Genomic DNA, 24773 nt, shown 5'->3' with positions numbered 1-24773 from the left:
AAAAAAATGTAATGAAAGCCATTGCCCATATTTAATTTCTGTTATGGGGACAGAGCATGACAACCTTATTATTTATTATATATGCATAAAGCGTTTTAATATTTTCAGAATTTAGCTTTCAATTAATTCACTGATTTAATTAAATTTTGATTCCATGGGAGAAATGTCAACTGATAGGGAATTCGAGAAAATTGATTTCAAAATTCCAGAATATCTATTATCTATACTTATAATAGAGCTCAATGTGTGTGTGTGTGTGTGTTGGCGCTCTACAGGCCAGGTCATTTGACATACAGCTATCAAATTTGGTACATGTATACCTTAGAGGTCGGGAATGTGCACCTGGGGTCCCTTTTTTTGAAATTTTAATTAGAATTTTAATTATTAATTAAAAACTAACTTTCCCGCCAAAAAAATCTTCCATTTTCCCCACCGCCAACTTTTCCGCCAAAAAAAATCTTCTATTTTCCCCACCGCCAAATGAGTAAGGCTTTAGTTTTTTTTTTGTTTTTTCTCCCAACAGTAATGATGCTAGGGTTAACATTTTTCGGCCGATTATTTCAAACGATTCTGTTTATTTTCTTAATGTTTTATGCATTTAAAATTAAACATTGTTAATTAATCCATGTTTCAGATTCCTTCTGAAGTACTTTTGAATTAAAATAACACAGAATAAAGGAAATTAAAAATGTCTAATCTGCATAGCGTTACCCCAACTGGCGTAGGAAAATTCACGCATTTGCGTTACCGTAAGTGGCGAAGAAAATTCACGCATGCGTATTCTGATTGCTGCCATGACAACCGTTATCAACGGATGATTAAAATTATTTTTAGGTTAGTTGCATGCTTTTGTAATTAAATTGTATTTATGTTAGCTATATACTTTTTTGTATATGCTTATAGTTTTAAGTACATCGTTTTTTAAGTAGTATTTTTAAACCTGTTTTCGACCGATTATTTTAAACGATTCATTTTATTTTCTTAGTGTTTGATGCATTTAAAATTAAACATTGTTAATGAATCGATCTGTTCATGATGAATCTGAGAAATTTTTGTTGACAAATTCTTGAGATATTACATAAATTAAGAAAGATATTCTTTAGTGCCCATAAAGTTTAAACGCTCAGTGACTCTATTATCAGTAATCATATTATTAAAAAAAATGCTTTGTTTCAGTAAAAAATATTATTATATTAATTGCAGATTAATCATTTACACTTTAATTTAAAGCATAATTTCTACGAGGGGTAACAGAAAATTAGAGAGATACATATCACGCTATGACTAAAGTCCTTTATAATATTATGAGTGAATTATATGACTATCAAAATTTGAAGTTTTAAAATATTTTGCTGAAGAATCTATTAAAGTTGGAATTGCGTAAAATATTTAATGGTACAACCGGAGTTTAACCCCCTGCTTGGCGCACTTTTTAAAAATCGCCAACTACGGCCTTGCGAATTGTTCAAAAGCAAAGGAGCAGATGTTCAATTATAGTGCATAATAAAGATTGCCACCTTTGGAGCGTTATCGCATCTTGGCGAAGAAGGGGGTTAAACTCCGGTTCAACCTATTTAATTATTAAAATTTAAACGAACATTAAGAGTGGCGAACCGGCTGGTCGCCAAAGGCGGATAGTAATGTAATAAAAATTCAAGATAAAATAGCAGAAAACAATTAAAATTAAAAAAAAAAAACTTTTTAGTCCATCAATGAAAGCGTGTTTTTTTAATTTGTCTTCAAACTTATTTGACTCAAATTATTTTTAGTTGGATATTTAAAAATTAAATTCTACTTTTTATTTTTAAATTTTCATACTCAAGAAATCTAAAAAAGGGAAATGCAGATTCGCTTTGTTTTCCCAGAGATGGAGTTTTTAAATGTTTCGAATAGATCGAATGTACTTTCATAGATTTAATTGTTTTGTCACAAGTAATTGATTTATCTAAGCAGGAAATAAGCCACCATTCAATGGTGAATGTGAAATATTAGCATTATTAAGAAGATGCGCAGAATTTTCATGATATAACAAATTTATTTGTGCAGTTTGCATTTAAACTTGCTTTTGTACATCCAATTTTATTAAAATATTTTTATTTTTAATACATATGTGTAATATGTACACGTGAACCGAAAAAAAAAAAGAATTAAAAGTAAACATGGAAGTTAAGCCGCCATCGTAAATAATAAAAGAAAAAGTATTTACAGTTTATTCTGCTACTATTCTTAATTATAAGTAAAGAATTTGTAAACACTTTTATTAACGATATGCATGGATAAAATTTTATTCTTTATTATGATTTCATCAGTGAGCAATAATGAAAATAAATTTGAATATAAACACGAATGCATTTTTAAGGATTTCTAATGAATTTGAAATCAAATCGCTCTCGGAGTTATTACCATTTTTACGGATTTGCTACTGTACCTACAGTGTTTGTTACAAGGTCTCCACTTGGCCTTGGAAGTAACAATAACAGGTCGTATAAGAGTTAAGTTTTCATTCCATAGATGGCGCTGTTGCTCTACCAATAAACAGAAATGGGCGGTAAAGAATTGTGGAGCGAAGGTGATGAATAAATAATGTATGCAAGAAAAACACCGTTTCGGCGCTGTTTTGTTTTGGCATGTTTCATAGTGGTATATTGGTAAGTGTAGTTTGAACGGCGATTATGTAATTGTGTGGGATGCTCCAAAATGTAGTACTTAAGAATTTCTGTACTGCTGTTTGAACAGTGTTTATTCGAAGAAAGTTGTGATTTATTTTTAAGAATGGAGATTTCTCACGTGTGTTATTTCTTCCAAAGATGGAAACCTACCTATGCCTCTGGATTGAGTGAATTTGTTAGTGGTGCTAAGAAAATGAGTTTAATTAACTTCCAATATTCATAAAGTACAAATTTATAGCAAAATTTAGAAAAAGAAAGCTTTGTTGCATGAATGATACTTTTAAAATGTCGCACCAACAGTCAAACCTAAAATCATCAAAAGATTTGGAAACATTTCATTCGAATGAAAAATGTAATATTCCAAAGTCTGAATCATTTTCTTCAAAGAACAGCACAAATCATGTCACCTTCCAAAGAACCTACAGGGTATTTTACCTTGGTTATGCCGTGCTTGACCGTAGATATACTCTACCCATGTTACCATGGGTAATAGCCGAAATAAAAAGACATGGCTCGGATAATGAAGAAGAAATAGATATAGAAGTAACTGAGCAATCTTTGAAAGCTACAAGTTGTGCGACTAAAATGCTAATTTTTGAGCATAAACTGCAAACGATATCCAAGTTTGCTCAGTCTTCTCAAGATCCCTCCTGTTTCACTTACATGACTCGTGAGGTGTCAGCAGGCCCATGTGCATATCATGTGTTTCAAGCCAATAATGAAAAGATAGTAAGAATTATTTATTTTATTAATATTGAGCTTCCAAACTTGTATTAGTTTGGAAATTTTTATTCTTATTATGGTAGTTTTAAAGTATTTGTGTTGATTGGAATGACATATTATTTATATATAAACATTCTTTTTAAAATATACTTTTGTATATTTATAAATTGACAATGAGACATAGCTTGATCTTGAAGTTTGGTTAAAATTTAAGTCATGTATTTAAAATTTCTTTGCATATTTTTAAATTGTCAAAGGCAATTGAGTATGAAAAGAATTTATATTTGGTTAGTTGTAAAGAAGAGAAAAAAGTTATAAAGATTCTTTAAAATTGAAAGTATTGAGTATACATTTTAATGAGAATAACAAAATTTGCATTTGAGTCTTTTCTAAAAAGATTGATCTAGTGTTTTAAAGGGGAAAGAATAAAATGCAGGCTTCTTTTGTATATTATAACTGTGATATTATAATCCTATTGTATGCATTTAATGTTTGTTTTTTTAGCATTAAAGGAAATGTTTTAGAAATACTACTTTACTGAATTTTTAAAGTATTTTTTTTTCTTTTTGTTTGTTTATAATATTTCACTGTTTATCATATGACCTTTAAAATCTTGCATTATTTATTTATTTATTTTTCTGTAGTGCATTATCTTATTTCTTATAAAAGTGCATAGATTGGCAATTCTGGAGAATTTGATATACTTCAGTTTTATAAATATGTTTTAAATAATAGGTGGTTGGTTATTCAGCAATTTCATATTCATTCAGAATATTAGAATCAATAGGCTGTTGTACTGTGTTCTACAAAGATCCATTTCCTGAATACGTAACATGCATTAAAATTAGGATACATAATCTACTACATGCCTCATAAATGAAATAATTTTATTTTCTTCAATTATTATCTACTTGGAATTCCACCTTATGATTGCTAGTAGTCTAAATGAACTAATTGTGCTCATAAAAACTTTCATAGCTCATAAATTACCTTGAAATGAAGGAATGCTACAAAAAAGAAATATTCATCTAATTTTAAGATACAAAAATATTTGTTCAGTATTAAGATTTACTTTTAAATTGTCATGCAATTAACCTATCAGTTATAGTACTGAATGAATTGAGCTAAAAATTGATGTACATGTACTATAATGAAGTATATGGAAATTTTAATATTATATCTTGTCTACTGATTTGTAAAATTTGTAGGATAAATTAAGGTAAATTATTAAATCTATGACAACTGAATATTAAGCTCTTAACTTTTTTTAGTGTTACTGAAGAATAGCACTAATATAATTTAAAACTCCATAATGAAATAAAATATAAATTCATTAGCGGTATTAATTGGATAATTAGATATTGATTTATGTTAGTATTGAAAATTAATTATGCAGCAAATTGTTAATATGCAATAAATGTCAAGTATGAATGTTTGAAAATAATTATCTGGTCATAAATTATCAATTAGTATATCATAAATTTTCCATTAATGAGTATTGGTGGAACTTGTAGCAGTTTATAGCATATTTCAGCAATCAAATTTTCTGTTTCACTATTATTCTCGACTCATTTATTGATGAGTTTTCCTTTCTTTCTCTTTCTCAGTGGTGTGTTCAACTGAAATCAGTTTGAACAATACTGATAGGAAAATGCTTTTTATTGTTTTATGAATTATAAAGAAAAAAAAAAGGAGCATGCTAAGTAGAATACCTGCCTTTTTTGTTCCCAGCCTTCATCTACTATAAAAGTATGCATCTCTTTGGGAGATAATTACGTAAACAGACGTGACAGCAGGGTTGGATACATATTAATATTTGAGAGGGAGGGGAGGGGAGTTCATGACCATTATTATAGTCTTGGGTATGGAAGTTTTCTGTAAGTTTTTAAGGACCAATACAAAGTCTCAAATTGGCTTATGATGAGACATTTGGGACTACACTGTGTCGTCATATGCTGTGTGATTTTATTTTAAATTTGAATGTACTACTAACATGTTCAAACTTTAGTTGATTAATTTTGTTGAAAATAAAAGGAATTGTTAGTGCAAATCATCACTTCAAGTTTCCGTGATTGCCATCTTGCAATATTAAATTTACCTGTAGCTTTGACCATGTAATACTTTATATGTAATATACGGAGTATATTACAACTTCCTTGATAGTGCATCACAAATAGTATGGACGTGCAGGTTTGACTGTGCAGAATGTTTTATGTTTAGTATTCATAACACTGACTAGACAAGAGTCCACAAAGTCGAATTTGCTACAATTTGCTTTGCATTCATGTTTATATGAATGCAAAGATATAAAGTTGCATGTATGATTACATCCTATTGAACTAAGATTAAATACAATTTAGAGGGGGGGGGAGAACACTTCATGGTTAAAATTTAATGAAGTATTTTAACTTGCATTTGCTGTTAAATAATAATTGAAAAACCTGCAATTAAAGTGCCACTAAAAGAGTTATAATAAATTTTTAAAGTGAAGCTGCTGTTTTTGTTTTTCTTATTCAGACTGGCTGAAACTAAGTAACATTTAGGAAACCTGTTATTGATATTTCTTGACATAATTACTTGAATGTGTGTCATAATTTAATTCTATCTGAATTTCACTTATATTTTGAAAAATTAGTTATTCGTTGAATTAATAAATGTATTAAGATAATTTTAGTTACAATGCTGAAATAATGTGGCTCAGACAGTTAATAGTTAAAATTAGTATATTCATAAGATGTTAAAACATAGATATCTGATCCTTGTGTGGAATTTGGGGGGGGGGGGTCCAGAAAACCAATTTTGATAATGAAATGCTGTTTGAAGTTTTTAACTATTTTTTACTTATTTTTTGAGTCATTTGGAATTGACAATTTATGTATTTATCAGCAAATTAGTTTCAATTGAAGAATTAAACTAAAATTAAATATTGAAATAAATTTGCCTAGATTTCATGTTTTTTGTTCTTTGCTTATATTATTAGAACTTATCTAGTGCTTTGCATTGCATTTTATATTCAAGTAGTATTAATTTATAATGAAACATATCTTAAATCATATTTGGAACAAAAGCTAAAAAAATTATCCTTTCTAAAGTCATGTGGAATGATGGCCACCAAATTTTTTAATTTTTACCAGCTGCCATTTTTTAAAAAATTTTGAAACCACAAAAAAAAAAAAAAAAAAAGAAACGATCACTTATTGATCTAATGGGGTTTTAACAATGTAATTGTCCATCAGCTTTTATTTATTTTATTTTTAAGGTTAAAATAAATGTCAGCACTGAAAGGAAGATTCAGGTGTAGTCATGCCAGTTTTTTTTAAATAAAGCAAGAACCTAAACCTTTCACTTTCTTATCTTAAATCCTCTTACACAATGTCGTGAAATGCTTATAAACTATTAATAATTCAAATTTATTATCATATTTATTTAATCTAATAAACTAAATTTTTCTGAAATCAATTTCATTTTAATATAACCTTATTTATAAAATATGATTCTTTAAAGGTTTAAATAAGCTTCGATGAATATATCTTAGAAAATCATTTCATTTATTATTGATTGTAAATGGAAAAGACCGGTTATTCATTAATGTGGCGCTTAGTTGTTGTCTAGGTTGTTCAGATAACCTTGACTTGCTATCTTTCTCCAATTCTTCTTTTAAGATTTTCCGATCGTCATTGTTCATGCAATCATAATTGAATTTCCCTTGCTCTTGTCCTATGTTTTTTAAACGGAAATCATTATTCTTCCGTTTAATTTTTTTTTTTTTTTTTTACTTTTGTTATCCCAAATTTGATTATTTTGATTCAGATTTTAATTAAAAATATTTTCTTGTACTTGTATCTTCTCCAGACTACAAACAATAAATAACAGATTGAAGTAATATGGGATATTTCTGTTTTTCTAATAGAAATTTTTATAAGCTGAAAATGCAATATACTTGAACTGTGGACGTTTTTCCAACAATTAATTTCTTTAACCTTGTTTTAAAAAACTTAGTTTTAGGTCCAGAATGTATTTGATTGAATAGAATATTTTGAAATAGGAATTTAACATAATCGATTTGGAATAAAAGAATAATAAATAATAAAAATAATTTGGAATAAAAAAGTTCAAAACTTGCTGTACAATTTTTAGTTTTATCGACAGGAATGCCGTGGGTTCATGAAGAGGTTGGATACATTGGAGCATGGGCAATTGAAACTTTTTTAAATCAATTTTGTCGGCGAATTTTTTCTGGGTTTTTGAACATCCTGTTAATATAATGTTAAACATCAAATTCAAAATTGTGCGAAGTCCTTATCTCCTGTCACACTTACACTCCCAGCCTGCTCCTGCTTAAAGACACGTTTTAAATAATACATTAATCCTGAATGGCTTGCACTTCAAATATCTTTGTTCTACTATTTGCGTTTAACCATTTCCAATTGAACAGAAACCACATTCCAAGATATTTGTATTTTTAAAAGAAGCCGGTGTAACACCTGATATTTGATTTTAGCTATTCATGCATTTTTTTGGGACGCGGTGGTCTGGTGGTAAGGTCTGGGCTTCGAGACAGGAAGGCTGCAGGGGACTCGATTCCAGCGAAGAACCGCCGTGTAAGCGGGTCTGGCGCTGTTAAATCTGTAGGGGCCAAATGCCCTCCCGCTGGTGTGATGCGGAAGTGTGGAGAGGAGGGAGGTGCAAGCTGAGGTACCGTTCTTGTCATCTGAGCGAGGTTCAAAATTACAAAGTTCATCACAAAATAGTCCTAGTGTAATAATATTCACCTTCATTTATTATTTCTGCGCTTTATGTCCCTAATGATCATGTGCAAATTATTATTTTAAGGTCCTTAATTCATTTTAGTACTTTACTGCTCTATAATGTATTCAGTCCAAAGAGCAATCATAATTTCTAATTTTTCAACTGTTTTGAGTGCCTGACATGTGAATTGTTCTATTCAAAGTTGTATCCAACATTTTTTGCATTCAAAGTGCTTTATGCTGTTAAAATAATTTATTGGAATTATTACTTGTAAAATTATATTACTTTATTTGTTAAAATTGACTGTTATTGATTAAAACTGTTAAATAATAATATATGTTTATGGCCACTTTTAGTTTAAAATTATTGTTTTCTCTTTCGGTACTGCTTTTAGAATTGCTAAATTCGAATTTTCGTTGTGGTCCAGAAGTTGTTAAGTTTTGAGTTAGCCAAGTTCCGCGTATTGTATCGTCGATTTCAGCCCTATATGAAATGCTTGCTATTCAAGTGCTCTAAGAAGAAAAATCCCTCTTAACAACACCAATTTCGAGAAAATATGGTAATAAACTTAATAACTTTTAAAAAATACGTTGAAAATAAGCTTCCACTGAAACTTAGATCGATCACAAGAAGTTATTGAAAAAAAATCTGAAAATAATTTTCACGCTTCATGAAACGATCGATTAATGTCCTCGCACATTTTATCTTGGAATAAAAATGTTATGTTTTATTTTATCTGAAATAGTTCTTTATGTATTTCGATCTAGGTGGCGAAATATCCCCCTCCCCCTTTTTTTTTTGTTTCTTAAATTATATACATTTTTATTGGTCGCTTTTCACAACTGCACAGTAATGGAGGATCCGCTAAATTCTTTGTATAGTCATATTTGGGAAAAGAAGTTTATTCTCAATATAAATATATATATACAGTATTTGTTGTCATAATTGCTGTAGTTTAGATTGCGAATGCTTTTATTTTTTTTTCTTGCATGTAATACATTTAGTTTTTATATTTTATTAATTTCATTTTGAGGGAAAATTGAAAATGAATAGAAACTTAAGCTTTGTTGACAGATGGCATCTTACTATTGGAACCTTTTCTTTTACGTGTCTTCCAGTTTTTTTATAGTCTTCAATTTATTCATGCTGTTGCATTTCCTTGGGACACTATTTAATCTTTTTGTAGAAATTTATGCCTTAATCCTGTGTGATGTTTATAGTATGATGGCTTGAGTTATATTTTGAAAGCTGGGGATTTTAGCATTAAGTTTTGCTATTAATTTTTGTTTTTACAAAAAATACCTGTTGGCAGGAATGGGAAGGAGACCATCCTATCCCCCCCCCCCGAAATTTGTATGAGAATGGGTATTTAGAAATAGAACCTTGTTTCTTGCATGGAATTTAGTCTGGTGTTCGATCTAGTCAAATAAGTTTTTGATCTTCCTGTGCTCATGAGTTGTACTGTAATTATGAGTGTGTGCCTGTATGGGATAATTTTTTCACTAATTTTATTACATATCTATATTATTTTTCAAATGCATCTATTAGTTTTACAGAAATTCGACAAAATGTGAATTTTTTAAAAAAATTTTCAATACCAGGGTAGAAAATTTACTTTGCTCGCTTTGCGATAACAGATAAACTAGCTAAAAAATCTTGTTTTCTTTTGTGGTTATCGATTTTTACTCCTTGCAAATAAATAGAATAAAAATTCACGATCATTGTAAACATTTTTATCATTTTAACTATTACGTAAATGTTGCTTTGGAAGATTAAAGAATATATATATATATATTAATTCCATTGATTTTTTTTTTCTGTGCTCATTTGTATATTTAAAACTTTTTTAAATCTTCATATATTTCAATTTTGTAAACTTCAAATATTATTGCTACTTTTAAGTATTTTGTAATTCAGATAAAGTGATAATATTCTTGATGTCAAACCTGTTTAATCCGAATTTCCCGCGCTGTGCCTCGTTATCTTTTCATTGAAAGCTGAACTGAAAATGCTCCAAGGGAATTGATGTATTCCGTGATATTGTATACAAGAGGGGGGATATGTAAAAACTGGGGCGCAGAGTAGTATTTGTACAATTATTTTTACTTTTTCGAATACAAAGTGAAATATTATAATTGTCGAAAAATTCGACATCGAGATTTTAACGAATTTTCACGTTTCAGACTTCAGAATACAACATTTTGAGAATTTGCCTGTCTGTGAAAACAATAACTTATATAACTGATCTTCAGTTAATTTTGCTTGTAAATGGTCATGATAATTCAGTTTAATCTGATTTTGATATTTGTCAAGTTCCGTCCGAAATTTGTTGGATCTTACTGGTTTTAAAATTGTGACAAAAAAAAGTAAAAAGAGACCTAAAAATCATACTAATCCAAAGGCAGAGATCAGCAATGAAAGCTATCCAGATACAGTCTACTTTAAACTCGCTTCCATGCAAGTATTTTATCTGTCTGCGCAAGCAGCTGAAATTCTATCTAACCACAGTTCAAAGTTGCGAAGTCTGTTTCAAAAGGAGAAGTAAATATAATTAAGGTGAGCAGATTTTCTAACTTCGCTCTGCGAAGCTCGTGGAACCCTAGCGCACAATCCAGGATAATTCGTAATATATATATATAATATAACGAAACCAGGAATGTTTAACGAAGCACAATTAAAATATTTTGCATTTCCATTTACAATTTTTCTCTAGTTTGAGTCAACTATTTTTATTATATTAAGAAAGTACCTATCAAAATACAATGACTATTAAAAATTAGAAAAAATTGTTTGTAAAATAATTTTTGTAATCGATTTTTCACTCCCTTCTTGATGTGCTAAAGTTCTAAAACTTCATTAAGTTGTGTACTCACGGTGACAACACTGTATTTGAACATCATGTTTTCAGCACTTAAATTAATTGATTAACTGAATTAAATTGTGATTCTGTTAGTGTTGCCATCTAATAGAGAATTTGAGAAAAATTAATTTGGAGATTTCACATTATTTATTATAATGAATTATGAAAGGTATTTAAAACTAAGAATTAGAAAATATAGAATACAAATGTTTTTAAAAGTACGTTTTGATTATTGTTCTAGAAAGTTGATGATAATTTTTTAAAAGTTCATATTTTTGATAAAATTATTATTAAAATGCGAAGTGCTGAAAACAGTTGTATTAAGAAATTCCAGTGAATATCATAAGAAGTTTCTTAATTATTCATTAATCAAAATTAGAATATATGACGAATGTAATTGAAATTCCAGTTTATTTAAAATATTTCTATATGTACCTCAGTCTTTTACGATATTGTTTTGAAGTCCATATTTTTGATAAGAATATTTTCTACTTTCTGATTCAGTAATAAAAAATTGTTTTTAAAAAGTTTTTTTTGAAATTTTTTATTTTTAACATGTTTGTGTCTTGCGTTTTTACCAGAACACTGTTAATCCTCCCTCCCCCATTTTTCTCCAGTGAGGCAAAGATAAGCGAAAGCTTGCTCTAAATAGGCCTGTTTGAAGATTGAAAGGTGACGAAACATGCTAAAAAATGGTCAAAATACAAGAGCAATTGTATTAAAGACTATAATAAATACTTCACTAGTTTGAGCTTTTTAAAATTACACGGCATTTGTATTTTATCCCCAGAGTTAAGTTTATGCACTTGTTTGGCAAAAATGTAGCTTAATAGGTATTTCTAGTTGCTAAGGACGGAGAACACTATCACTTATAAAAACAACAACAACAACAACAAAAAAAAAAAAATGTGGAGAACTAGAATAAGTGCGGAAAAGGTATGCAAATTTTCTTTTATAGGCCATTTATGATAACGCTGATAAGAGATTTAAAGAATTTGACCGCGTTTGGACAGTTTTGTCCAGATAAAAAGTTTCCGACGAAATAGAGATTTTCTGTATGTCTTCCTTCTATCACTTAGATAATTTTACACGTGCCGTATCATTGGCATAATCTAAGAAAGACGAAAAATAATTGTTGTTGCCAAGGAGCTAGAATCGCTCGGAGCTTGTTTCACGGTTTTGGAAAAGATTTTAAACAACTTAAATATATAGTAAGCGTCGCAGGGAAGGTCGTGTTGTAGAAATACCATGCCTGGAGGAGATATCCATATTGTCCTATTGGCAAAATGGAACTGCTGCATCATAACTCAGTAGTTTGCAGATATGGTACAGAATCAACCCCAAACCTCGTATTTCGTACCACATTAACATTTTTCTTTCGTTTCAATAGTTAACGAATAATAGTTATAGTTTTAAAAGCTTATAATTTACTGAGCACACATCGTTTCCGTAAATTAACTTCAAAAATTTTCCTAATTATGGATTATTTAAATTCAGAGGTCAATTCAAACTTAGATGTGAAGGTGCATTTTAGTGCTTTGCGTGTAGCGGAATTCCGTCAAGAATACTCCTGTAATTGGAGGCAAATCAGTTTCTTGCTGCCACAGGACAACGAATCTCTCCAAAAACCGTAGTCAGGTGTTTGGTTTGAGAATTATCCGACAGAAACCTGTAGTGTGTACCCTGTTACTTCACACTTGCATGTAGCATCCTTTTATAGAGGCGTCGTTAGCATCACAATTGGATTGAATAGGCTTGCATTCTAATCTCAGATCAGAGTACGTTCAGTCTGTCATTGGATTATAGACGGACGTCGGAGTGGCTTAGTTACCTACAAAAAAATGAAATTTTTATATGATTTCAAATAATAGAAATGTCAGCATTACATTAATTTTTATGATTTAAAAAAATTATTTAAGTTTTTCTTACATTATTGTCAACTTAAATATCATAAAAATCCTGTTGTATTACTAGTAGAAGCTCTTCCTACATGAAGCATCCCGAATTCATATACTTTAATCTGCTAAAAAAATTACTTAGCGCCAACTTATTGGAAAGGCATACTTAGATTATGAAAAAAAAAATAAACCTATTACAAATTTCATGTATAGTAATAATAAGCACAATTTAACTTATGTAGAAACTTTCATAAATCTTTAAGGCGTTAGATAATCTCTGCTTTGATATTTGACAAAAGAAAGGACTTTAATTTCATAGCCATTAGATTCAAGTGCTTCAATTAAATTCTTTGGAAACGCTAGTAATCTTCAAAGAGGATTAGGGATGATGCCAAGCATATTAAGTCGGTTTTTGATCCATTTAAGATTTTTCTTTCTCTTTTTTTCTCATTAAATTCATTCATACGAGTAGAACTTAGAAACATTGAAACATGCCCCATTTTCAGTTCATGGATTCAGGAAGATTAAAGATTGTTTTGGAACTCTCGATAACTGTTAAAAGTTGACGAGAAATTTCGTGAATAGTTTCGCTTAAACGTACCGCAATTCAACTACCTACCAACTTCCTGTGGCAATATTAGGAAATGATATATATTCATCTAACCGCTTAGAATTTGTTTTTAGGAAGTGCTCTCTATATTTGCCCGATTTTGATCTTTTTTTTTTTCAGTTTATCTCTGATTCTAACTTTTAAATCATTTAAATTGTCTTCTAAAAGAGATGGAGCACCATGTTCTTGTATTATATAATTTAAAGAAGCACACTTTCTTTTTCTTTTCATTAGTTGTCATTTACCAAACCTCGAAAAAATTTCGGCGCGAAATTGCGTAATCATCTGTAATGAAAACTAGTGCTAATGTCGCAAATACACGCTAGCACATTTAAATATTTTCTATATATTACAAATAAATCTTTCCGTTAGACGTAATTACACATTGGTACAATGTAATATAATGCCCTAAAACTCAAGTTCAAATTCAGTTATTCAATTTTTTCATATTGGGGAATAAAAGAAAAAAAAAAAAAAAACACCCAACCTACGATTAATTTTATATATTCGTGATTAAATTAAAACATATTAATGTGAAATCGTAAATAAACTAATAATGATATTTCTATAAAAGATAACCCATAGTCACTACTAGCACACAGAAGTATGGATTATTCATCAAGGAAACTCAGACGAATGACTTGATCGCTTAGAACACTTGATAAGTACAGCAATTGGATTGTTCGACTTCTTTTTTTTTTTTTTTTTTTCTTCTAGTGTTTGGTTTTTAGAATGTAAACCTTTGTTCTAGATAATATAGTTTGTTTCTTATGTAAAAAAAAAAAAAAAAAAAAAATTGAACTGCTTAGACGATAAGAAAATTAATTTAGGTTCCTCTAAATTTCGAAAATACCAGTGTGCGATGGGAAGAAAAATGAACTGAATGTAGAGGAGACAATGAGTTCACTACCGGAAAAAAGTACTGCTCTCTCCTGCGAAAATATTAAGTTTTTTATTTCTTATATAAGAAAAAAAAAATATTTTAATGCACTTGAAGCGCTTTTTTAAAATGTGGGAAATTATCTTTTCATTGGTATGAAATGTTGTTCCGTGCAATTTTTTGTGAGTTTTTAAATTAAATCTTTAGTCATATTTCAAATTGTATGCTGAGCCAATCTTTCAAGAAATTCTATTATCTTACCACAAACAGAATCTATAAATATTGAAACAATAAATGAAAAAAAATTAAACAGCGTTTTACTTGTATAAATTTATAAAAGAAAACATTTCTCTAACTTCTGATTAATATGAATTGCGTTTAAATATACCGTAATAATAGATCAAGCAATAAGGATTATTGCATTTTTTAAAATTTTAACTTATGCCTATTTTATATTTTTATGCCATGTTTGCTGGAAATTGTATCGAATTTCAAATTGTTTAAATGATGCAACAAGAAGTTTAAACCAATATTTGAGATGTGGCGAAAGCTTCCCTACTGATAAATTTTGAAGTTTGAATTGATGCACCCCTGAAAATGATTCACATTTAATTCTGATACTTTTGAATTTCATTTTTTATTTTGGAATTAATTGGATATTTATCTGGTTAAGTATTAAAGATTGAATCTGAAAGGTTATTTATTTCTTAAAAAATAAACATTTTCTTAAAAAATTTTACTTGATTTATAATAGTTTAAATCCACAATTTTATCCATCGTCTTTCTCAAAAATGATGCTTCAGTTTGCTCAGAAATTCCACTTGAAAATTACTTTGTCAAATAGATTTAATATCAGATTATTAGTGGAAAGTGCAACACCAGTGTCTATTTTAAACAATTCTAATTTTGTACTCTTTCAGTCCCATAATAATAATGGAAGTTGATGAATTTAGTTTGTCCTATAATTATAGTAGCATATATAATATAAAATATGTGACTAAAAAAAGCAGGAGCTTGTAGGTATGATCTCATGATTTCGAAATTTTGCTCTTTTTTTATTGTTTTTTGTATTAAAAAGGCTTTATGGTGCTTGAAACTCATTTTGTGAATTTTCCTTTTTTCAAAATTGAGTAATCTAAAAGAGATTTGCAGGGATTTTTAATAACTGCTTGATCAGTGACCCTGGCATCGATGATAAACTTGGCGATGAAAATAAAGATCGTGGAAAAAAAAAAAAGTAGGAATTATGGCCATATCGCCATTAAGAACTGAGAGCTGGACACCCTTCTATAGAATTCCATAACACATTGTCAGAAAACCTATATAACCAAAGAAGCTGAAGAGCAATAATTCTCTGTTGTTGAATTCATAGAGCGAGATAGAAACTTCAGTGGTTGAGTGCAGTTATTGTTATTGGCGATTTGCTGTCAGCGTGTGAAGTTAATGTTTACAAATGCTGTTCTTTGTGTACATCTTTGCTGTGTATTTGGTTCCTTTGTTTCATTTTTCCTGGAATATTCATGGAATAAATAAAGCGTTGCTTTTCATTATGGACTTATTTCGTGTTGTGTATTGCATGCATTATGTTGGACTTGTTTCATTATACAACCACCGAACCATTTTTGTAACAATAGACTCACAAATTAAGGATGTAAAATGTGTATGAGCAGCATTCCGCTTTTCTCCAGTCTATGTGAACGGCTGTGGAGGTTGCTGTCATTTTCCCCTCGACTAATTTCTGAAGTTCATTTTTTTTGTTTTTGTTTTGTTTATATTTCTGTACACTTTTCTTAATTTTGACCAAGGATTAATTTATGTTTACTGACTGTACTTTTTTTGAGTGAAGGATATTGTTTTGTTTTTTTAATTTGACTTTAATTCGTTGGCATTTACGCAAAAAAAAAAAAAAATGTCGCATTTAGGATAAAATTGGAATATTTCCTCTTTAGATGAGCAATATTCCATGATTTTCTTTCCATAATAAATTTTGTTGACCTTGTGTTTGTTTTCCCTTTTTTTTGTGTGTGTTTATATAACAAGTCATAAACAAATATTCTCTACGTCATCTTCCGGCTTTGTTGTAGATCTTATATTTTCTTATGGAACTCTATTTTAATTTCCTCTAAATTATTAAGTAGAAAAGATTTAACCTGTATTTAATTATTTGTTTCATTATAAAGCTGCATAATCCATCGTTTACTTTTGATTATCTTTAAAATATTTAAAAAAAAATACCCTGGAAAATTCAAGTTGACCTAAGCTGTGTATAAAAAAAAAATTTAAATCAATTTTTGGGAATATCACTTGTAATTAGGGATCATTTTTCTGCTTCTTAGTCTTTAATTTATAATTCATTATTATAAATATGAAATCAGATCAATTTTTTTCTCGTATTCACTACCAGGCGGTATAACTTTCCAGGGGTTAAAATATGATTAACTGATAATTAAGTTTCGAAAATATTGAAATATTACAATGTCATATAGAACATACAAGAGTACAAAATTTCAAAATGCTTCAGGAAGAAGTTTAAATATCTATAACAAAATTCGATCATCAAAGCATGAAAGAAATCAAATTAAAATATATATAAAATGAGAGTTTCTTGTTGACTCTCTGTCATTATAATTCGTGAACAATGAACAATGATGTATAAAATAATCTAACATGCTTATCAGATTGTATGTACTCTAAATTAAAAGCGTTCATTTAAAGGCCGTCCTACTAAAAAAAAAAAAATCACTTGTTAGATTGCCGTTTTTCCCCCCATCCCAGAGAAGAATGAAGAAAGTGATGTCTCAAGTGTCTCATTGCATCACGCAGAATTATAAATCATTTTACAAATGACATTGAACGGAAATAACATATCATGTGCGTCTTCAATATAAATTTGATATATCCTGTTTTGAACTGAGTTGGGGAAATAAAATTATTTTGTTCCTCATCATACATAATATGTGTACCTCCACAAACTTCCGTGTACCATTAGAATATGGCAAGAAATACATTTTCCAAAATGTTTACTATTCAAGGTCTTATCAGTTATCGTTATGAGAGAAAATTTGAATTTTAAAGTTCCTTAAAATATCTTTTTTTTTTCGGAGGGTTTCAAGAGAAACCAGCGTTTCACTCCTCGTTTTAATTGTTAATAAGAAGAAACACTTAAATTATGGCTGCAGATAAAATAATGTTACATCGTACAACCCTTACTTTATGTTGGATCCGTTTTGTGCTGCAGTAGAACTTGGGAGGGGGGGGGGAATCGGAAATCAAATGTATAAATTGTCTTTATTCCTGAATTATTTTCTTTGGTTAAATATATCTTAAGTGATTACGGATGAATAATATTTTAAAATTCATTTGCAGACTTAATTGCTGTACAATAATGATAAACACAGATTCTCGTTTTTTAAAGAAGGTTTTTAACTCATGAAATGAGAATTGTACTGTTGAATGTTTTATTTTGTAATCGCTGCATTCAGTGTACATTATTTAGTTTGTACATTATCTTTGAAATCTATTTTAAAAGTTTGTTTTATTGAGGTTAATGTGCAATTTTTTCTTTATTCTTAACAAAATGGAAAGATAAGATACCCTTTCTCGACTAAACGATATGTAGAGCACAATAAAAGAACAATGCTCTATTTAAACACTTGATAGTCAAGATTCTGTATTTCATTTTTATAACGACCTGATTATCATTTATCTTCACCACTATCAGCCGAAAGCTCAATTCATTGTGGAAAAAAGTGAGCTATTATATATATTTTTAGTTTGAAAATAAAAGTTGCCGGCTCCCCCCCCCCCCTCATATTTTTCATCATTTACCCCAATTTTGTTTGCTCACCCAAAACATCATCTTTTTAAATGGAAGTTTGGAACTTTTCATTTCTTCAGTATGTGTATAAATGACAAATAAACTGCTTATTAGTGGTGTTTTTTAGAATTCTTAAAAGTTGATATGACTATTATCATATAATATATATATTATTTAATGAGTTGACGTTTTATGGAAAAACATGCCAGATATTCTCCTGTAAATTAGATGTAATTCAGAAAAAAAAAAATCGCAATTATTTTTTTCTTTTTCTCTGAAGTCTATCGGACTTGATTAGCAATGCCTCATATAAGTCCAAAATTGATTGCCTCATAAAATTCAAAATTGCTTGCTTGATTGACTTGCAACCAATTTTGAATGCAAAATCACTTTTGCAACACAATAATTTGCATGCTTCGTTCTGTTCAAATTGATTATTTTTCTTAAGATTAAAATTTAATTGGATTGAAAGTAGACGAATCTCAAAGCGAAGCAAATAAAAGAAAACCAGTTATTCTGTACATTTTATTGTTTTCAACTTTGAAATTCCACTGGGCTTTTTTGAAGTTGCTTACCATTTCCTACAGAGAAGTCTCTCTTTGTTTTATACTTAGTCTGCTATTTGTGTCACTTTTGATGCACATAGATTTGCTTCTCCTTCATAGTTAAGTAATTTATACCTTTGTCCATGAAAAAAAGTTGCCTTAAAATCGGGAATTTTGTGGGACACACTTTTTTTTCCTTGGTTCTAAATTTACTCGTGTGATAACTTTTCAGGTAGAGAAGGATTGGAATCATTCAATCGCGTTGCATTTGTTTTGTTTGTGTTTTGCTTTATTTGCATAGTTCATCAAAAAAGTCTTACGTCTTATTGCTCGTAATCTGTAAAAGTTAAATTCATGGAGGAAAAAATGTCATTCGATTCGAGAGATTCGATTAAGTATATGTGAACTGCATTCTCCATAATGTGCTATCTACAAATTTATACTATCTACCAATAAGTAATTGAACACCTATGATAAAACAGATAAACACAATTTATTTTTATCCAATAGTTAGTAGAGCCTCTACTTGAGGCAATTACAGCCCTGACCTTCCAGGGCATACTTTCCACAAGTGTTTGGATTATGGACAGTCATATTTTCTTCTCGGCTTGTAAAAGACATGCAAGTTCTTTCATCGGTTTTGAACGGTTGCTACGCCACTTAATTCCGCGATCCAACTCGGCTCAGAGGTTTACTATATGATTCAAGTCTGGACTCTGGGCAGACCAGTCACCCATTGTCAACATATCAATCCATGATGGATCTCGTAACATGAAAAGTGGCGTTGCCATCTTAGAAATAATGATCCAACTTGTAAAATTGCCATAGCGTAGGATGCGCATTGTTGTCCAGAATAGTGGAGTAGGAGTCGTTATTGAGCTTACCATGAATTGGGATCAAGGATCCCTGTCCATATCACAAGAAACATCTCCAGACCATAATTCCATCTCCTCCAAACTTTAATGTAGGCACAGTGCATTTCAGCAAAAGACGTTCTTCATGCATACACCAAACCCAAATCTGCCATATGATTGATAGAGATTGAATCTTGATTCGTCACTCCAGGGAACCTGTTTCCACTCATCTACGGTCCTTGCAACACCTCAAACGCGTAGCGCGTTTGGATTTTGTAATTAAAGGCTTATGTGCGGCAACACGACCATAGAAACCAAGCAAATGTACTTACTTGCGGATGGTATTTATCGAAACAATAGTCCCAGATACTTGTTGGAACTCCTGGAATATGTGGGCCATCGGTTTGGTGCGGTTTTTCCGAATTTTTTGGGGCACTACTCTTCGGTCTCTTATCTCTTAGTTTCATGGTTCTGCCGGGTCAAAGCACATTTCGACAATCACCAGTCATCTTCCATTTCTTAATCAGAAAAGCCACTCTTTATTTTGGAATGTTTAACTCCCTGGATATGTCCTTTAAGGACCGGCCATTTCTATGATATCCGACAATTACGCCTTTTTCGAAGTCAGATAGCTCTGAATTTCATGGCATCTTAAATGCGACTAATGCCAGTGCTGTTTCTTACCCGATATTTAGGTACAGAAGGCGTGACCTAGATCAGGACCGCAAGTATCCTCATTTGCATGGGTGTCCGAATACTTATTGGTAGGTAGTGTATATTTGCATCATCTTAATATTTTCCAATCGGGACCTTTAATTTTTCTCTTAAGAGATTCTGCGCAATGACGAATCCTCAGATCTAAAATATTAGACTGGTTGATTCAAAATAACTGGAGACATACGAGAAAAAGGTTTTAGGGTCTGTTTCAGTGTATGCAGACGCAGCAAATAGGTCACTATTAGTACTTGCCTTTATTTCATTTCAGTCGTTAATATAGTAAAGTTGCTGTAAGAAAGATTAATATATTTAAAAAAGTTTTCCGTTGATAATAATAATAAATGAAATTAAATAAGAATTCAAAATGTTTGCTTTTATTTGTATATTTTATCACAAATAAATAATATTTTTGAATCATAATGTTTGAAATAAGATTTCTGGATAAATGTAGCAATAAATATTAATAAAAATTTAAATTAAAAGTTTTAGGAGTAGCTGAAAATGAAAGTCAGATGCTTATTTTCTGAAACATTCTTTTGTAATTGAAATCTAAATAACATTATGCCGTTGATTTTGTATTCAGGTTTTCATCAATCAATACTTAAAATCATTTTTAAGAATTTTGTTTTCATTTAATTCTTTTTTATGAGAAAGAATATTAAATAAGATATAATTAATCGAAACGTTTATAAACTTCTGTTTCATTTTTTATAGATATTTTTTTGAAAGTTTAGTGACATTGCATTATCCACTCACAAAGAGTTGCTTTTGTAATTCAATAATGTTTTATTTATTTATATTTTTTACGCTACATAATTTATACTTTTTTCAATAATTAAAGATTTCAAAAATCATTTCTACTTCTGTAATTGGTTTAATTGTCTGAAACGAAACTTCGCTTGAAATATTAGAGAAGTAGAATCTCTTACATGTATTGGTTTTTTTAAAAAATTCACAATCATATTTATTTTTTAAAAAAGTATTTTTGTATATATCTTAAGTAACGTTGAAAGGATATGCGTTGTTTTCAGTTTCATTTAAGGGATTTTTTTATTCTTGTTAGAGAATTCTTTTTATAATCTTAAGATGCACCCTCCCCCCGAAAAAAAAATAAAAATGGGAAAATCATATTGTTGTGCAAGTTTTCGGTTATTGCTACATATTATTACTTCGATAGAGAGAATGGTTTAAATAGTGAGGTTTTAGGACCTGTTTTTCAGTTGCTATCAAAATCCGAGTTTCTGTTTATTAATAAATTTTTTACTTGTGAATTAAAAAAATAATTAAATATAAAATATGTTTTCATATTTTAAAAACTTCATAACTGTTGCTTTATTTACTGAGTGTTTTAATGTAAAATAAGAATTATTTTCGAAGATTTATTATATCTTGAAATATATTGAAAAACAAACAAACAAACGAGAGCTCTAATTTAGCATTAAGAATGTAAATTTTCAATTGCTTATAGCCCGTCAATCATTTAGTCAAAATTGCAAAATTTTAAATGTATCCAAGCTATTTTAATTTGGAGAATTCATACAAATATTGAAAATCAGGTGTTGCTTTTAGGGGAAAAAAATGTTTATGTGAATCTCAATATGGTGACGACCCCTTATATGAAAAATTATTTCAAACACTTTTAGAGAATATATTTTTACATCGACTGGTATTAAAATGCTTATTCTGTTCTAATTGGTGTCGGTATATAGAGCTGTAACCAGATACGTTTTTGATGGTCTGTACAAATGTTTGAAAGTTGATTTTTTTTCCTGTACAATGTGTCAAAAAAAGTATTACTAGTTGTAATTTTAAAAACAAGCCTCGCACTTGGATCAATATCAGTGGATTAAGGATAGGCTTTAAAATTTATTAATATTATGATTAGAATATCAGTGAAGTCGTATTTTTTAAATAATGGTGTCCATTTTTAAATACATTCAAATTCTCCAAACTCGATTATGAGCATAAAATTTAACTTGAGTAGTTGTGTGTATAAAAAAAGATACAATGCAAGATGTAGAGCGCAGTACAACTAAGGGGCATCGCAAATTATATCCTACTTTTTGCAAAATGAGTCTTACAGTGAATTAGCTGGACACAAACAAGAATTTCTTTAATTTCGCTGCAAAACGTAAAAACCGTTCGTTCTCCATCGTGCTGGCCGGTTTCCATGCGGAATGAAGTAGAAAAGGCTGCTCGAAATATCACCTTCCATACTGAGAAAATCCAGCGCTGCTATTTGGTTAGCATGTGCTAATATTTATCTTTAACAGATATATTAACCTATAGAATTCATACTTAGAAGAATAGTTACTGCCACTGACGTCATAGGAGAATCGATATGATTAATACTGAATGACAAGGGTTTTCCTAATATTTTGGTCTCTCATTGCATGTTAGTTTTATAAGTTGAAAACATGTTTTTTCCGCAGACGTTTCCATTTTTTTTTTTCAACTTATAAAAAAAGTTTAACCCCAACAAAATTTTTTTAGTACTGTTTTAGAACCATAAATGCTCTTGATTTTTTTTTTTTTTTTTGTTATGATATATGCATCTATTTCTTTAATGGTTATTATTTAATTAATGGTTGCTTATTTATATAGTGATTCAGAAATGTGTCAGAATTTAATCCTTTATATATTTTAGATGCTGTCTTGGTTTGTAGATTTCACCTAAAAGATAATTTCATTTCGAATGAAAGATTCCATCCATGAAAGTAAGATACATCTCTCGTAAAAATGAAATATGTGTTTTAACGTGAGTCTCAATAACGTTTTTATCTTTCACGTGTCACCCAAACTTGGACATTGTTTGCTGTCTCAGGTTTTTACTTTCCCTACATTTCCTTTGGTTGACACTTTTTATTTAAGAGGAGATGTTCGTTATCTTTTTTTTTTTTTTTTTTTTTCCCCTGAAAGAAGAAACGTTTTTGAGCCATCAGTTGCGTTTAAGCTAACACATTTACTACTTTCGCGAAATATCTGTCTGTAGAGAATTCTCTGTAATAAAGTAAAACTTGAAAAATAGAAACTTGCAATTAAAATAAATACCTTATTAAATACAATTCTAATATTGCATTTTCTATCAATTTTCGAAAATTATTGTTAAAAAGCAAACGGCGATTAGAGTGACCTGGCAATCTGAAAACTTTTCATTCAACCTTCAAAAACATTTAGTGTGTCCCCTTTTATTACTTACTGGTATACGAATTTGATACAGGAAGTATTGGAATGTTATGTCGCGAGATTTTGAAGAACCACCACGTTTTCAAACATCTTATTTTTGCAGTTATGTTTGTGATTATGATAATTCAACTAGTTAAAAGGATCAAATTTGTTATGCGGTCTTTTATGCATCTTGCAAATTCTGTATGAGATTCGTCCGTGTGCGTGTGAACGAGCAAGATAGATAAAAATCATGTAGAGTATAGAAAATTTGTTGAATTGTCAGATATAAAGTCTATTAACTTTTCATATAAATACAATCTAGAAACGTTGGTATTTCTCATTTGGTGATAATTAATTTGAATATTTTCGTAATATTCACGGAAATCGTTTCTTATGTGACATTGTGAAAAATTAATAGCCTCCAAATGCCTACCTTCTTCGTTATGTATTTTGAGCATTTGTGGAATATAAAAGAGTTCATTTCGCGCTTAATGTCATAGTTGTTGAAAATTTAACTAGAGAATTCTTTTTAAAAATATCTTAACATTTGTAAACTGAAAATAACTAAAACATTTCAAATTTATCAAATCAATAGTTTTACTTCAATATTTATCAGTAATTTAGTATTTAGTAGTATTTTACCATTGAATTAGTAATAATAGGTAGTATTTATCGTTTATTATCATTTTATTTGTGTATCTTCCTGCGTTTCTCATGCGTTGTTTTTAGGATTGTAATATCAAAGCTATGATTACAATGAATGTCCGTCATATATGTGAACACGAAATACAACACGTCTAAGCTACCCCCTATTGATGAATCGCCGAAGTTAGAAGATAGTGGGTGTGTCGTTTTCAACTGACCAGTGTTCAATATTATTGTTGTGTAGACTCATAACTGGATCAGGTGTATGTTAATATTTTGTAGAACAAAATCCAGATTTGGCTATGCTGCACTAAACTCGTACTGATAATAAAACAGTAAAAGAAAAAAGAAAATATAAATCAGATTCGTTTGTTCGAATTAACTCACGGTGTGTTTATAATTTAGTGTGCGAGTTTTTTTATACCTATCTATGTTAACAATTTCTGCTTGTATAAACTATTTTTGATATGAATGTTAGTGTCATTTAATAGTGATTAAAAAGATTGCTGTACTTAGTCAGCTTCGATTTTCGTTTTACTTAAAAAAACTTATTCACTCCATTTCGAGGAAATAGAATGGCATAAAAAGAAAGTATAGTAATAAAATAAATTAAAAGATGTAATTCTAGTATTGTTCAA

General features: G+C 29.7%; 1 protein-coding gene across 2 annotated transcripts in view; it reads left to right on the top strand.

The window, feature by feature from the left end:
- Positions 1 to 2555: 2555 nt before the first annotated feature.
- LOC129958152 (TBC1 domain family member 4-like) overlaps positions 2556 to 24773 on the top strand; it is a 172881-nt gene continuing 150663 nt past the window's right edge. The window contains exons 1-2 of one of the 2 annotated variants that reach the window (XM_056070384.1): positions 3260 to 3398; positions 22970 to 23039. In XM_056070384.1, the coding sequence (XP_055926359.1) occupies positions 23034 to 23039 (6 nt within the window). In that variant the 5' untranslated portion in view covers positions 3260 to 3398; positions 22970 to 23033. Of the gene's footprint in view, positions 3399 to 22969; positions 23040 to 24773 lie in introns of both variants that reach the window. The other variant, XM_056070382.1, reaches the window with a different exon arrangement.

The sequence above is a fragment of the Argiope bruennichi genome, chromosome X1, assembly GCF_947563725.1.
Source record: "Argiope bruennichi chromosome X1, qqArgBrue1.1, whole genome shotgun sequence".
Taxonomy (NCBI): domain Eukaryota; kingdom Metazoa; phylum Arthropoda; class Arachnida; order Araneae; family Araneidae; genus Argiope; species Argiope bruennichi.
The sequence above is the reverse complement of the archived record's forward strand: the minus strand, read 5'-3'. Positions and strand labels throughout refer to the sequence as shown.